Consider the following 15,592-nt stretch of genomic DNA (forward strand, 5'->3'; position numbering starts at 1 on the left):
ACAAGGCTATAACCGAAAACCAAAGATAAAGATTTGCAACAAAAGATTTATCTAACAAGTTTAAAACATGTTGTCGGGTTTAATACAGTGCAGGATGGAAGTTGACAGCAGCCGTAGTTGCTCAGTTTTCTTTCTTTATTTCTATTATATGCCACGTTCGTTTGTCAGTCACACCTAATACCCCAGGAACACATCTTGATAAGTCATTATCCTTCAACAGGAGTGATATTTCAACCTGGGTAAGCTTGATAACTTCGCAAATATAAATTGAAGTGTTCTCGATCAAACTGACAATGTCAGATAGAAAAGGCCAAGGTTGATCAATAGATTTAATCAAGACGTGACGGAATTGTGATCTTGATATCACAGGATTTAATGCAGTGTGGCTGTTCTCGCTTCCTCTAGTGTGCTGTCAGGTATGTAGACTAATTATAAGATGAATCTTATTTAGCTCGGTTATTTAAGAAGTCGTGTTTCTTCAAAATTGTTAAACATCATAATCAAAATATTGTCTGAAGCTCATTACTCCTGATAATATATCCTGGTCTCATCTGTGCTGCTTTGCCCTTCTTCATGAGTCATTGCCGTTAATTAATTTGTTTATTTTTTTTTGTATCAAATCATGTTGTCTTTTCTTCTTCTATATCTAATTATTGTAAGGTACCACGATTTCAATCCTCTCCCTCTCATGGTTCTACAAATACAAGTATCAATACAAGTAACTAAAGTGTTTTCTTTTTTTCCAAGTGCCCACTGAAGTTCAGTAGAGACCAACATTAAAAATGTCAGACTATTGCTCACCTCAGAACATATCAAATACCTATGTTTTCTGTGTGGTTTCAGAAGGGGAGGCTGCAGGAGTTTACCATTATGATGACATTTGTTTTGGTCCAAAAGCATTGCACCCAAAGGTCACGGGCTCATAATTACTGTTTACCGCTGTGAAAATACATATAGTTGAAATGTCATGACATTATTATAGCAGTATTTCATCGGGGGCTGTCATATTTACTAACTGAGTGTCGTTAATGTGAAACACAGGTCGAGCACAGCAACAGCAATGGAATCATGCTCAGACAGATTTACTATCGGCTGTGATGGATGGACAGATGAGGAGCAGAATATTGTATTAGTTTAATAAGTGCTGGGAGGTTACAGATTAAACAGCTGTTCGTTTCTCTGACTTTTCGCCATGCTGCCACGGATGATGGCGATGAGAAGAATAGCAGCCTGGAGGATGTCTTTTAATAAAAACATTAAAAATAGCACATTTCCGGCATTTTAGCTTCTTATTATTGAAGGAGTAGTTTGGGTCAGTGGACTCTTTGGTTTCATCACGGAGTACTAGATTTATGAGGTTTGCAGGAAGAGTTATTTTTGCCAATTCAAATATCACATGAATTCAATACATTTATTTTTGCTTATTTGTACATTTGTACGTTTGTATGTTATGTGAGGAATCATTTAATGTCTTTCAGAATAATAAGACAAAAATGTTTCATCGATGCCACTTAAAAAAACTGCAGTCTTAACATAATTACACTTAAGATATCTTATCAGTCAACTGCAACTGTATAGTATTTCAAAAAGCACCATCAATTGGAATTGACTTTCATAATAGTTTGTCATTTTGGGAAATACGCTTCATTTCAATTCACTTTTTTTATTCATGTTTTGAATGAGCAGAAATCTCAATCTCTAAACTCCAGCGGTTTATAAATAATTCAAATTAATTTATGGATCACTGACGTATATATAATTGAAAGAGATTACATCCCCAAACAAAGGACGCAAAAGAGGAGGGAAGAGTCAACCATGTCTACATACGTGTTTGCTCAGCAGAGATTGCAATTGAGAGAAGTTGGATCTCCAGGAGAATAAATATTTGAAAGCAATACAGAATATCTAAACGCCTTACTGCATTATATTCCATTATATTTTTATATTTTCACTTGTCATCTGCCGCCTGGATTTTGTGTTTTCCTCTTCATAAATACAGACATTTCCATCATAAATTGGGACATAAAAATAACCACAATGCAGGAAATAGTGTTTGACACTCAAATCCCCCCCATTAATGAAACAAAAGCTTGGGTCGTACCACTGACGGGAGGCAGTGGTTGTGGAGCTTGTGCCAAAAAAAACTCAATGACAGTGATAATATTTCAACTTATGCTTAGTGATAAGTACGTCAGTATGACAAAACAGTTTCGTACAGCGACAGAATTGATTGTTTATTCAAAGTTCAGAGTTTATTTAACTCGTTCATTCTTTTCACAATCACTTGGCAGATAGCTGCTATAGGATGTGTGTGTTGCATCAACGGTGGGATATCAACGATAATCCTGTTGCAGCAGGTCCGAGGGAAAAAAGCTTGTGGCGGGATTTCCTGTCATAGTGTGTAGTTAAAAATTCTCTCAACTACCGCAATAGCCTCTCAGGAGCACCACACATAGCACCCGACTGGCTCTCACAGCAGCCTCTGTAAGCTCTGAGTTGTCTCCTTCTAGAAAGTCTCTATTGGAGGGATTCAAAGTCGCTTCAGTGTTCTACCCACACAGCTGCTGGGTGCACTATAGAGACGACTTTCACTCCACTTCCTCAAAATGCAAAGGGCACACTGCAGTCTTTCCATTTATCACTCCTCCTCTTGTTTTTCTAAATGACCCAATTGACCTAAAAGTATCTATTCCGACCCACAGAATTAGCCCGTCAATACCAGGCTTTCATCTCAGGCTGGCAGAGCTCAGACAGGGCTGCTCTGTTTTGCTGTGGTTTGGGTGGAGTAGAGGTGGCAGAGCAGTTAACAGAACCCTCGATCCAAATTGACCGGCTCCAGGAAATTGGCTAAAGAAGTCCCCCCCCCCCCCCAACACTTGCGTCGAATGGCATCTGGCCTCCTGTGTAGAAGTGTTGTCTACCAGTGAATCAGTCGAAATGTGTGACAAGAGACTGAGCTGTGAATCTTTCGATGCGCTGCCACTTGAGGTCCTCCGCAACCACGGAGGAGTCAAAAATGTAGAGCCCTGATTGATAGAAAAGTAATCGGAGATAGAATAATTATAATGATCATTTTGCGGATTTTAAAACCTGAGATTAGTGCAATCTTTTCACTCATGCATTTGCCCTCAGAACTTAGATGAACTTGGATGGAAGCACAAACCATGAGCTAATCCTCGTATACGGTGTTTACTTTTGCACCATAAAATATAATTGCAGCTTGGATTTAAAAAATGCATTACTTCGTTTTGGTATTCAAGGCTGAGTCACTGAGCTATGGCCTGTTTTTTTTAGTTGTTATTTTTTTTTAACTAGGAACCAGTGCAGTGTGTCAGGGCTAAGCCGAGGTCATGCAGTAAAGTATTTTTAAAAAGCGGGGAGTTGGATTTGGCCTCATATTCAAATGCAGAATGCCGGGGAAGGCATCTCACATCAAGCCACGTTTGGACTCAGAGAGGCTTCTCAAAGATGTGGTGCAATAATGTTATAAACAGACAAACAGCTGGTTGTCCTGTAGAGACACCAACCACACCAAGAAAAACTACTCTTGCAGCCAGCCAAGAGTAACTGGATATAAGAAGCCTGTTTTAATAATTGTATTGCTTTCTGGACAGGCTGCCTCGTAACATTTTGACTTAAGGCAGCTGCTCTGTTTGTGTGCTTTATATATATGCTGCTAATGATTCTAAATGCGTTCTCTGATTATGTTTGCTGCTTCTGAAGGTTTTCCTCACACATATATATATATTGTTGTGTGTGTTTTGCAGTAGATGTAAACTAAACAAGACATAATGAGAAGTATTTTAGTCTGTATGCACCATTTGCATATTGGCAGGAACAAACAACATTACCAGACCTCTCCGGTTTGTTTTTTAATTTTGCACTTTGATACTCTGTCCTATATTTTTATGCAGTACTTTTTCTGCAATGATCAATTATTTAGAAATAAGGAAAATATACATCTTTGTTTATTAACTCAAAGGATACTCCTGTTACAATCAAAATAATGTTCTCTTAGTGATATCTAGGCATCGCCTGCGTCGATGCTCTTTCCAGTGTAAACACTTTCGCCCCCCCTACCTCAACCTCTTCTTTTTTCTTATGTTGCAGCTGACAAATTTGACAGAGATTCACGATCAGATCAGCGGGATGGCTCGGTGTCCTTACAACCCCCTCCACAACTCCACTGCCCTCATCACCTCCAGCGGGGAGCTTTACGCTGCCACGGCCATGGACTTCTCTGGGCGGGACCCCGCCATCTACCGCAGCCTGGGCGGCCTGCCACCTCTGCGCACGGCCCAATACAACTCCAAGTGGCTGAACGGTATACGGGGGCTGCTAAAGTTTCGGGTCCAGATATAGATGGAGATGTTACTGTTTATGTAAATGTATGTAAACATTGCATTTTATATAGAAAGAAACAGTAAAGGAGAAAATAGCTTTTTAGCTTTTCCCACGTCAGCTATTGAAAACCAGCCCTGCAGCTTGTGGAGATTCAGTGTTTTGCTCAAGGGTACTTAAGCATGGTTGATGGTTGAAGGATCGTATTCCTCCTCAAATCACCACTGTGTGGCCAAAGCAGTGTAGCAAATGCTGGAAAATTGATCAATTGATAATTGATCTGTTGCATTTTATCAGTAAAAACAATTATTTCTAAAGTTACGAAGCAACTAGAACATCTTTATATTTATCTCACCCTGTCTTTGAGGAGCATGAAATTGTTAAATTGTCAGGAATCGATGTATTTTTCCCAAAAAGTTCAGACGCGCTTCAAGCACAAACCTCCTCAGTGCAGATTGAAGAACTTCAGACGGCTTAAGGTGTCCAGCCTACAGAGGAGCGGGTCAATCGGTATCTTGTCAGCAAGTGACTTTTATCTGATTCACATTTAAGCTGAATTGAAAAAAATTAATTAAAAGCCACCACATACATTGCTTTGCAGCAACCTTCTGGGAAAAAAGGTTTAATTACTAATTTTATGGCGAATTGATTTTTTTTTCCCCCCTCCGTCTCCCCCTGCACTACCCTCCAAAGGTGCAGCGAAGAGGAGGGTTGAAATGAGGAGGAGGGGGGGTGGGGGGGGGGGGGGGACACTTTAATTTAAGGGTGAATTAAATCACTGTCAGTGAGAATAAAGTATGCGGTTCAGATCAAACAATGTCATACATAAAAATGAACGCCTTAGCTGTGACAGTGTCGTGGAGGTCGCGTGCTTCAGATGGGGTGAAAGCTATTACGCTACACCTGTTTTGGTCATTTCTCATCCTAACCTTTAGGTTTAGGGAGTGAAAAATGAGTTTTCTTATTACAGCACAACGCCATTAATAACATGGCCTGTCGTTATTAATCCTGATCACCTGCTGTTGTGTGGGCCTCACAAACCCCGCAAGTCAATCAGTCATAACACATACCCATTCGCTCTCCCACTCACTCTTCCTCCCACCGCCTTAAATATTATTCTTTCGGTATTTCTTCTTCCTCTCTCTCTGCACTGCATCTTTCTTTCAAAGCTCGCTTCATTTATTTTTTTTCTGTGTCTTCTTTCTCCCACTCATTTTTCCCGTCTCTTGCCACCTCTCCTTCAACAGAACCGAACTTCGTCTCCTCCTACGATATCGGCAACTTCACCTACTTCTTCTTCCGGGAGAATGCAGTGGAGCATGACTGTGGCCGAACAGTGTTTTCCCGCGCGGGGCGTGTTTGCAAGAACGACATCGGTGGCCGCTTTCTCCTGGAGGACACGTGGACCACCTTCATGAAGGCCAGGCTGAACTGCTCCCGACCGGGCGAAATACCCTTCAACTACAACGAGTTGCAGGGAACGTTTTACCTGCCTGAGCTGGAGCTGCTCTATGGTATTTTCACGACCAACGTGTGAGTAAAATGAGATTTTACAATAACCATAATTACCAACTTTTAAAACTTTAAATCTATTTTCCACAGTCACCCCAGTTCCATCGGTATATTTGACATCTGTATTGTTTGCGTTGTAAAGAATGAACCAAAGTGAGATCCAGCTCGCAGCATCATGATAACAGATTTAAAAAAACGCCAATTTATATCATTTTATTTTTCCCTCATTTGTTCTTTTTAATGCATCCGCGGAATAGCTTCATGTATAATTCACAGTGATTTTGGCATCACATTATCAGTTTTGTAAACAAACACACTTTCACTGCATTAGCTTGGCATGTGACCTTTTTGTAGCATGCTCACTGAGCATATCAAATTGAGTGATATGACAGTGAAGTTTACATGGCCAAGTGCATCTTAAATTGAATTTCCAGTAGAAATATCCACCTATAAACACTCAAACCAGTTATTGCAGTACCATCTGACATTTAAATCCCATGGAAAAAGCTTATCGTCACTTATTAGAGCGTACACTGTATCATGCACATGGGGGATGTAAGAGATGGCATGCATCCATGGATGAAAAGTATAATTTTCTATTTTTGCAAACATTCTTTCCTCTTTTTGTCTCTCCATCTTTATTTCTTATTTTTTTTACTTTCCCATACTCACACACACACACACACACACACACACGCACAGACCATTATTACTGTAAAAGCTGAGTAATCTATTCTTTATGGTCAATGCCTTCACATTGCTGAAAAAGAAGTCTTTTGAAGGGTATTGGAAACATTTCCCCCTGCAGGCACAGAGTCTAATGAACAGCCGCATAGGATTATAATTCACATCGCCCAAGTCTCTCAGTTTAAGTTGAGAGTTAATACTCTCATTCTTTACTCTCTCTTCGGAGAGCAGAGACTGGTACTTGTTGAAACTGACAGCTTAAAAAGTCAAAGCTGTATTTCAGGCCCGAGATCTGAACAGTTAATCAGACAGGCTGAACATCTTAATTGTGTCCTGTGGCTGGATTTATAATCCAATAATGACGATCACTTACGCCAGCGTCTGCGTCTGTCTGTCCGGTGTTTGATTTGTATTGTTGGCTAAGAGCAATACAAACACACAGAGGTCAGATTCACAAATACTGCACCAACAACATCCGTACAGAGTTGTGCTATGGTGTCCTTTTTAAAATGCCTTTAATCCAATACTTTCCTCTGTTTCTCCCTCACTCATCCATCATTCCCTCTATCCTCTCACCCCCTTTGTTGGGTCTCTCTTCCCTTTTTTTTTTTCTGTTGCTGACATTCAGAAACAGCATTGCTGCATCTGCGGTGTGTGCCTTCAATCTCAGTGCCATATCACAGGTTTTCAACGGGCCCTTCAAGTACCAGGAGAACTCACGGTCAGCGTGGCTGCCCTACCCCAACCCCAACCCGGACTTTCAGGTAACAAAGCCATACAGAGGATCCCTGTTTGTTATTTGTTTGACCAGCAGAGAGACTACGCAATTTATTTGTATTAAAAAGATATTTTAATACAGCCCAAAATTGGCAACACAGCAGTCGCGCCGCCAGCATGGCGAAGGCAGTTTATGAAGTGTGAGTTAAAGTTCAAAGCTGATCTTTAACGATCATTTGTTCATGCTTGAGGTGATTTAGACCCAACACACTGCTAAACAAGCCAAAATAGTACGTGTGCATGGGTGCATGCCTAAGGAAATGTATGCATGTGGTGTGTATGTGTGTTCGCCCTGATGAGCCTGCCTCAGATCTCCAGAAAGCTCTTGACTCTCATTAATTTCCTCTCGTATTGAATCATCTCTCTCTCTATTCATGGACAGACACATTACGACCGCTCGTTTTACAATCCAGTGGTTTTTACAATGGCACAATCATTCCTTTAAGGTGTTTCATAGCCTCGTTTTGTGAACTGTATTCCCTTTCTATAAATATACTGTCCTTGTTTTGCACAAGTGGCACTTTATGTTTATACTCCGTCCTGAAACTCGGAGGGGCAACCAAGCAGTGCCAGGGCGCCTTATCCCGATTTTAGGCGCTGCTGTATACCGATGATACAGAGGGAATCTTGTATTAGCCGAAGTGCCTCTCAGTTGCAGCGGGTTCAGCAGATAGTGAGGGAGCTAATCCACGCGGCTCTCCGTGAGGGATTGAATTCCCTCTGAGGTCTGGCTGCCAATGTGTGACACACGCCTCACTTCCACACGTTTCCCCATCACAGGCCCTCGATCATGTTTTCCGTCAAGCCAGCAGCTACATGAGCATTCGCGATGGCTGCTATCGAGAAGTCACACACACACATTATCTATAATGACTCATGCGGGGAAAAAAGCGGACGAAATGTCCGTGCAGAAAAAAAGTGCTAGCTGTGGCAGTTTACTAAAAAAAAATACATACCCATCTGTAACTTACAATATGTCTCACCGCCGTCATGCGTTCATATATCTACACGTCTGAAATTCACTTACCGTCAAGAAAACCAATTTCTTCTATCTGTTGATATATTTGTTTCTGCTCAGAATACTGTAGTACATCACCAAGATGTTTCTATATACCATAGGCTTTTATGAGGCTGTTTTCCTCAATGATAAACCGGGATCAGTTCTTCCGCTCCATCCGCATCTCTCCATTTAAGCTCGGGCACAATAGCTGCTCCTCACCGCTGGACCGATGCACACTTTATCTAGGTTTCAGTGACATCTTCATCAGCATTTGTCAATGTTGGAGGATTAGATTTACGAGCGCAGGATTTATGGCCTGCCCATTTTTTTTCCCCCAGCCCTTTGTACGCACACACACACACACGCGCACACACACACTTACAGTCATGCAACATACACCTCGAGACCAGCACCTATAAAAGCCACCAACCAAAATACACATGTATTGTACACAAATACGCCCACAAAAATAGAGGGTTGTTGATTGCTGCCAAATAGGGATAATTATCACAGTGAACTCATCACTCAACACACACGCAGACACAGACACTGGTCATTGATTGAGAGCTTAATTCCCCATCTGTCTGCAGAGAAAATCCTCCCATTTATTTGCGGAGTGATCCTGCTGGGTTTATTCAGTCATGTTCGACGGGCGTTTGGAGCTAATACTGTCTCTGTGTTGTATAGGTTTTCTGTCACACTGCAATTGCTTACTGTACAAACACATTCATTGTCAAGCTCCATGCGCAGAAAAATATGGAAAACGCAGCACCATTTATGTGGCTGTCCAATCAGTGTTGATGGTCAATGTAGTCAATTGAAGCAATACATTCTTCAGGGTGTGCTATATTGACAGGGTAAGCTGATTTCTCCTGCTTGCGGTACCAGGATGCATTGCACGCAAGCTTCTGTTCGACGTCGCCTCTACGCGCACGATGAGCTGCTTAATTTGTGCACACACTTTAAACTCTACTGTACATTCACTTAATGTCATCGCTAAACTGAAACTCTTCTCTGCTCCGATCGCGCTCTCTTGTCCGCTCACACCGCATCACTCTCTCTCTCTCTCGCTCCACCACACACACACACACACACACACACACTACAGTTCTGGCTCCGCTCTTCTCCAAATGAGCTACGTTACTCTAACAACAACCAGTCGGTGTTTGCTCTCTGTGGCAGAGGTTCTGGAGGGTCTCTGCCAGCCATTAAATCCCCGCTGCAGCGTCGGCCTTTCTACGCTGCAGTTCTTTGTACTTATACTCTGACTTGAATAAATGCGGCTGATTATCCAAGTCAGGCAAAACACTGTCGAATGTATTCTCGTCCATAACACCCTCTGCACTCATATTGAATCGAACAAGGTAGTTCTGTTTTAGAGCGGCATGGAGCACACCCATGGGCTACCCTGAGAAATCCAAGCTGAAATAGCAGCCTGTAATTCTTACTTGCACCACGTCATACACCTACGCTGGATGCAGGAACAGAACAACAGATTTTTGCAGCCGCAAACTCAGCTTTCTGGGTCAATACGGCACACACTGAGGAATTTATTGATTAAATAGACTACTTTTACCGTCAACACTAAAATACACATAAAAGGTGCCAAATGTCCCGATTATCTGGAGCCAAAACTGATGAACTTTTATAACCAGATCGAGGGTGATGGAATATTTAACGACCTAGGGAGGATTTTCAACAAAAGCCCATTTTGGCAAAAACATGCTGTAATACAACCATATTTCTCAGAGGCACTTATCACCCTGGCAGAGCACAGTGCGCTGACGATGATCACGACAGCTGAGTGTCGGATGGGTCCTCAGCCAAATGATGGTTCTGTCCCTCACCTTGACTGTACCGAGGGAATCACCACATCCGTCTCTCTGTACATTCACAGATGTCATAGACCCTCGCTGGTCACATGCAAGGACAAACCACAGAAGGAAACCTTAGACATATGTTATTATATAGCCCTCAGCACACACACACACACACACACTACACATTTTGGCACACAACCCTGTCCTTCAGGGTTTTAATTTCCCGACTCCTGATGTGTCGAGGGCACTGATCCGTTGCCTATCCCGGGGAAGCCCACCTCGATTCTCATCCGTCAGCCCACGGAAGGCCAGGGATTGATCTGTATAAAGTGCCCATACTGTTGCTACCGTAGCTAGTCAGCAGGAACTAATCGCCACCCAAGGTCCAGTCTCAGCTTAGTACAACGAGGCTGCGTACGGTTAGCCTGGAGCAAATCCGTGCAGTGCATCTGCAAATCTATGTTCAAAACAAAAACCGTACCAGTCATTTGGGTCAGCGTAATTGTAGAGCGTGGCTTATTTTTGTTTTCTCTTCTCTGTATCGTGGAGTAGGCCATATTCTTTGAGGATTGAGCTTTAATCCACAATCCTCCTGTCCCCAGTCAGGGACCTCTTTCCCTGAGAAGGACATGCATGGTTAGCTTAACTGATCCAGCTCTGCCTCAGCTGGACTGGCTTTGTGCCTTGGCTGGCTTTGTCCCTTTCTGCCTTTTTGGGGGGGAAAAGGCACTACATTCCCACCCTTAAAAGCATGAATATTGTCACTGGACAGCAACAACGTGCTTCAGAATGTATACTGTATGTATCTTGCAGTTCGATTTTAGTATCATATTTGCGATACATAGGTCATGATAATACATTACGCTTCTAATGGCAGTATATGCTGTATAATGAGCAATATTAAAAAACGCCAACGATCCCTTCATATTAAGTTTCCTAGAAGAAAAGAAAAACACCTAAAAATATGAACACATTATATTGTTAAAACACATTTATAAACCTGCAGTATCACAATAATTGAAGATCTATATTGGACTGTGTAATATTTCCCTCTTTTAACTCCCATTTGGAGACAGTTCATTTTATTGAGCTCGTTTTCATATATAAAGTCGGGGAAATGTCTAACATATTAGATATTTCACATTATAACAGAGTGCTGCGGCACTGCCTCTGCTTCAGTAGAAAAACTCTGCTGGGACACAGAACAAGGACTAACAGTCAACAGTACCTGATAAAACCAAATTAATTTGTAACGATGAAATCTCTCTATTTATATGAGATACTTCTGTTTTCTTCTCCCTCTGTTACTGGACTCTGGCTCTGAAGATAATAAAACACTTTTAAGATATCAGCTTATTTTTGGGGTAAAAAAGAGCAATCAGAGACATTACTATTGGTGCCAACAAAACTCACCAGCAATATATATGCATATGAGGAAAAATCTAATAAAAGAGCTACCTGCCCAGTCAAACATTCATTCAGTCGTCTTCCATCAGCCGTAGTGTATTGACTACAAAGCCTTGAGGTCGTGAGGATAGCAAACCATCACAACGAGGCTGCAATCGACTTTAAAGCCTTGTTCATTTAATCATTCAATCCCTCTCTTTTATCATCTCTGGTGGTACTTCTGGACAAAAAAAAATGAACCATATTTACGTGGCTTTTCATCCCAAAGAGCTTGGAGCTTGTATTAATGTAGTCAGTCCATCATTTCCTGCTCTGTCTTCCCCACCTCCACAGTGCGGCACCATTGACTCTGGCTCCTACGTGAACCTGACTGAAAGAAACTTGCAGGACGCTCAGAAGTTTTTGCTGATGCATGAGGTGGCCCAACCCGTGGTTCCCGTGCCCTACTTCATGGAGGACAACGTGCGCTTCACTCATGTTGCGGTGGATGTGGTGCAGGGGAAAGACATGCTTTTTCACATCATATACTTGGCTACGGGTGAGTTCTTCTTAATATGTGTATGCATTGTGTTTGACTTTAAAGACCTTGAGACAGTATTTGTGTCTTTATTCTGTACACATTATTTTCTCTTTTTTTATTCATTGTTGGGTGCTTGCATGTGCCGTCTGAGATTTTGTGACTTCTTAATGATCATGAAAACGTATATATCAATCCCCTCCTTAATATTCACGATCAGGTCCTACATAACCACATCATTTCTTTATTTGGTTATCTCACAAATAAGATTTCTGTATTTGTTTCAAAGGTTTGATATGGGGGGGGGGGGGGTTGGGGGGCTGATGTGATATACTTCAGGGCACCAATCAAGATCGGTGGATGTGAGTGGAGCAGTGAGAGTTTCTGCTCCTCGCTCGCGGAGCTGTTCATACCCACCTATCCCCCCGTTGAAAGCCGCTCCAGGCCGCTCCGCTCAATAACGCTCCGCGCTCAACTCCGATTTCACCCCGCTCCACTCAAATTGCTCACCGCTCGCTTCTCAGCTTCCTTTTGAAATTACTTTGTGAACTCCATTGTCGAGGTTGCAACAGCCGATTTCTGTCAGAAAATAGTGTGGGTGCGCCGATGCATTCTGGGTCAGGCACGGGCATGCTTCGGGCTCATGGTGTGAGTGGTAGGTGCTCCAACTTCTCAGAAAATCTGCTCCGTGCTCCGAACGGTTGTGCTCCCCGCTTGTTCGTGCTCCGCTCTCATGCTCTGATCAGGATTCAAACCTACACAATCTTGGAGCAGCAAATTAGCATAGATTAGCATTTCAGGAGAGTTAAACTCTTAATAAGTAATATCTAACACAGCTTTGTAAATTGAAGCCTGAATTCTTACTTATATTGTCATGAATATTTATTGTTTTTTTATAGAATACTTTTTTTTAAAATCTAAAATACGTTTAATCTAAGCCGTTTGAAGTTCATGCATTGGAAATAAGAAAAACCTGTAAGAATAATGACACCAATAGATCTGTACTTCTGAGGGGGCTTCAAAGCTTTGTCTTCTGACCCAAGTTTGATCACTTATTCCTTCCATATGTTCTTCATATGCACTGACAGAACACGTGCACGTCACATCGCACATCACTCCCATGCAATCCCTCAGTAAAATATCGAAACAGCCAACAGCCATGTGACAAAATAAAACAGACGGTTAATTAATAACACACACGTACAGCTCTCACTTTACCCTTACTCGTCTTCCCTGTCTAAACTGCATGGCACCACCTGCTTATCAGTAGACTGTTTGATCGCGCCGGTGTGACAATATGTGATGTTAGACTTGGCAAAGTGCTAAAAACAGTATCAGCTAGACACCAGATACACACCCGCCTTTAGTGTCTGTATTATGATATAACACACAATATGGATTATATTCTGGTGTACTGAACAGAATCTGAACGTAGCGACCCACTTCACTGTGCTAATATACCATAGCTCCCCTGGGAAATGTCAACATGATCTTCCTGTTGTTAGTCAGTGTTATTTTAGGATATCACACATGCAAGCACCCATACACAACCTGTTCCAGATCACTGGCTCTATGCTTGGCATCTCCCTCAAAAACTCCCCTCTCATTGTTTGCCTGGTGCTGTGATCAATGTAGCGTCGGACCAGAGCTGCCCACACTGCAAGTTCCCCAGACACTAACCAGACGCTAATGAAAACATCTGAAACCCTGCCAAGGCCATTGGGTAGCGCACATACTGTACCTAATCACATGCTATTATTAACGCTTAAAAGCACCCTGCTCATTGGGGCCATTGTGGAAAACCTAATAGCTCCAACTGTGGGTCCAAAGATGTCAAGGTGTAGGGTTATTTTTTTCAAACATGTGGCTTGCAGCAAATTTACCCTTCCTCGTTATTCAACCCTCATTAGTAATTTCAGCCCTGCGGCAACATTTTCTCTTGCAGTTAACATGAACAGATTCCAAATAAATGTAAAAGATTTCCTTGAAGTTCCTGGTTTCTAACCAATTTTGTGAAACTCTACGTTGGTGAAGGTACCTGCCTTGGGAGAAAAAAATAATTATTACTTACTCATTAGGTATCACTCATTAAAAAAAAGTAATTCCATCAACACATGAAGGATTCGAAAGGGAGACATTATAAGATAAGAAGAGACTTATTTTGTTGCAGAAGCACAAAGACAGAAAGGTACAAATTAATTGAGAAAAACGTATAGAATAAATGTTGTATGTACAGTATAATTGTATGTAAGTATTTAGTGAGCATCAACATAGCTTATCCTTAGCCACCGTTGGCACACAGCTCTTCAGAAGTCCCGTCCTCACAGTGAAGCTTCAGGGCTCTCACACTGTCCAACTGTGAACAAAACCAGGTGATTTCAGGCTAGCTAAGAAGCTAGCACTCCCGGACCGGAGACCAAACTGATATCCACCCTCCATTAAATTAGCAAACAGGTAAAATCTCCAATTGTCAAAATAGTAATACTTGAAATGGTAATCGCATTTCTTTAACGTGCCACTAAGTAATGTGTTCCCGTCCTACGCTGCTTAGGGCAATACTTAACTTTCACATTCCTGACTTTGAAACGATGTATTAGCAATTCACCCTTATTTCCTTGGCATAACTGTGCACCTAATTACTTTTTCTTCACCCAGCGAATTGCATGTATAAGAGAGTATGTTGGTTTTTGCTCTCCCAAAAGAAATTGCCCCCAACTTCGTCTCACAGGGCCTACCTTACATAAAATAAGGGTCAGGACGCATTCGCAATGGCATGGGTTTCCACACTTTTCTCTCTCAGAACTACAAGGTGGTTTCTTCCCCTGGAATATCATATATTCATGTGCCATACATTACCAGTTCCCTGGTTGCATATACAGCACTGCATTTTGACGGCATAATCAAGCTTGACAAGCCAGCCACCACCAGTCTTTTTGACAGTCTTATTTCAGAACTTCTGTTAGGATGATTGTTGTGTGGTTCACACTGAGTTCACATTGGCTTATGCGCAGTTTTGCTCATCCGAGATATATTTTTTGTTGTTTTTCTCATATCAAACTCTCTGCTCTTGTTACCCTCCTTTTCTCTCTACTACTCTTGACCAGATCAACAACCGCCTTCCTCTTTGTGACTCTTCCTCCCCTCTTTCTCTTCCAGATTACGGTACTATCAGGAAAGTTCTTTCCCCTCTCAATCAGTCCACGGGGAGCTGCCTGTTGGAAGAGATCGAGTTGTTCCCGCCCAGGAAGAGACAGCCGATCCGCAGCCTGCTGATCCTGCACAGCCGCAGTGAGCTTTATGTGGGTGTAAGAGACCAGGTCATCAAGATCCCGCTTAAGAGATGCAGCTACCACAAGAGCAGAGAGTGAGTACATGCACAAACCAGCACCGTTAATCTCAATGGAAACTGTCAAAAATGTGCAAATTTGTACACAACAAAGTTTCAAAGCTCCCCTCTTTCCATAAGATGCTCTTTATCTTAGAGGGCCAGGCCTGTGTGTTGGTCGGGGGCCTTTGCTGATATTTAAAACC

The 15,592-nt window shown here is 42.1% G+C and overlaps 1 protein-coding gene across 2 annotated transcripts in view; it reads left to right on the top strand.

Moving 5' to 3' along the window:
- sema5a (sema domain, seven thrombospondin repeats (type 1 and type 1-like), transmembrane domain (TM) and short cytoplasmic domain, (semaphorin) 5A) overlaps nucleotides 1-15,592 on the top strand; it is a 78,608-nt gene that overhangs the window by 22,618 nt on the left and 40,398 nt on the right. For both annotated transcript variants that reach the window (XM_076080743.1, XM_076080744.1), the window contains 5 exons: nucleotides 4,111-4,324; nucleotides 5,589-5,874; nucleotides 7,169-7,304; nucleotides 11,878-12,082; nucleotides 15,218-15,425. In XM_076080743.1, coding sequence (XP_075936858.1) covers nucleotides 4,111-4,324; nucleotides 5,589-5,874; nucleotides 7,169-7,304; nucleotides 11,878-12,082; nucleotides 15,218-15,425 — 1,049 coding nt within the window. The remainder of the gene's footprint in view (nucleotides 1-4,110; nucleotides 4,325-5,588; nucleotides 5,875-7,168; nucleotides 7,305-11,877; nucleotides 12,083-15,217; nucleotides 15,426-15,592) is intronic.

The sequence above is a fragment of the Anarhichas minor genome, unplaced genomic scaffold, assembly GCF_050575085.1.
Source record: "Anarhichas minor isolate MPS153535 unplaced genomic scaffold, ASM5057508v1 ptg000074l, whole genome shotgun sequence".
NCBI lineage: Eukaryota > Metazoa > Chordata > Actinopteri > Perciformes > Anarhichadidae > Anarhichas > Anarhichas minor.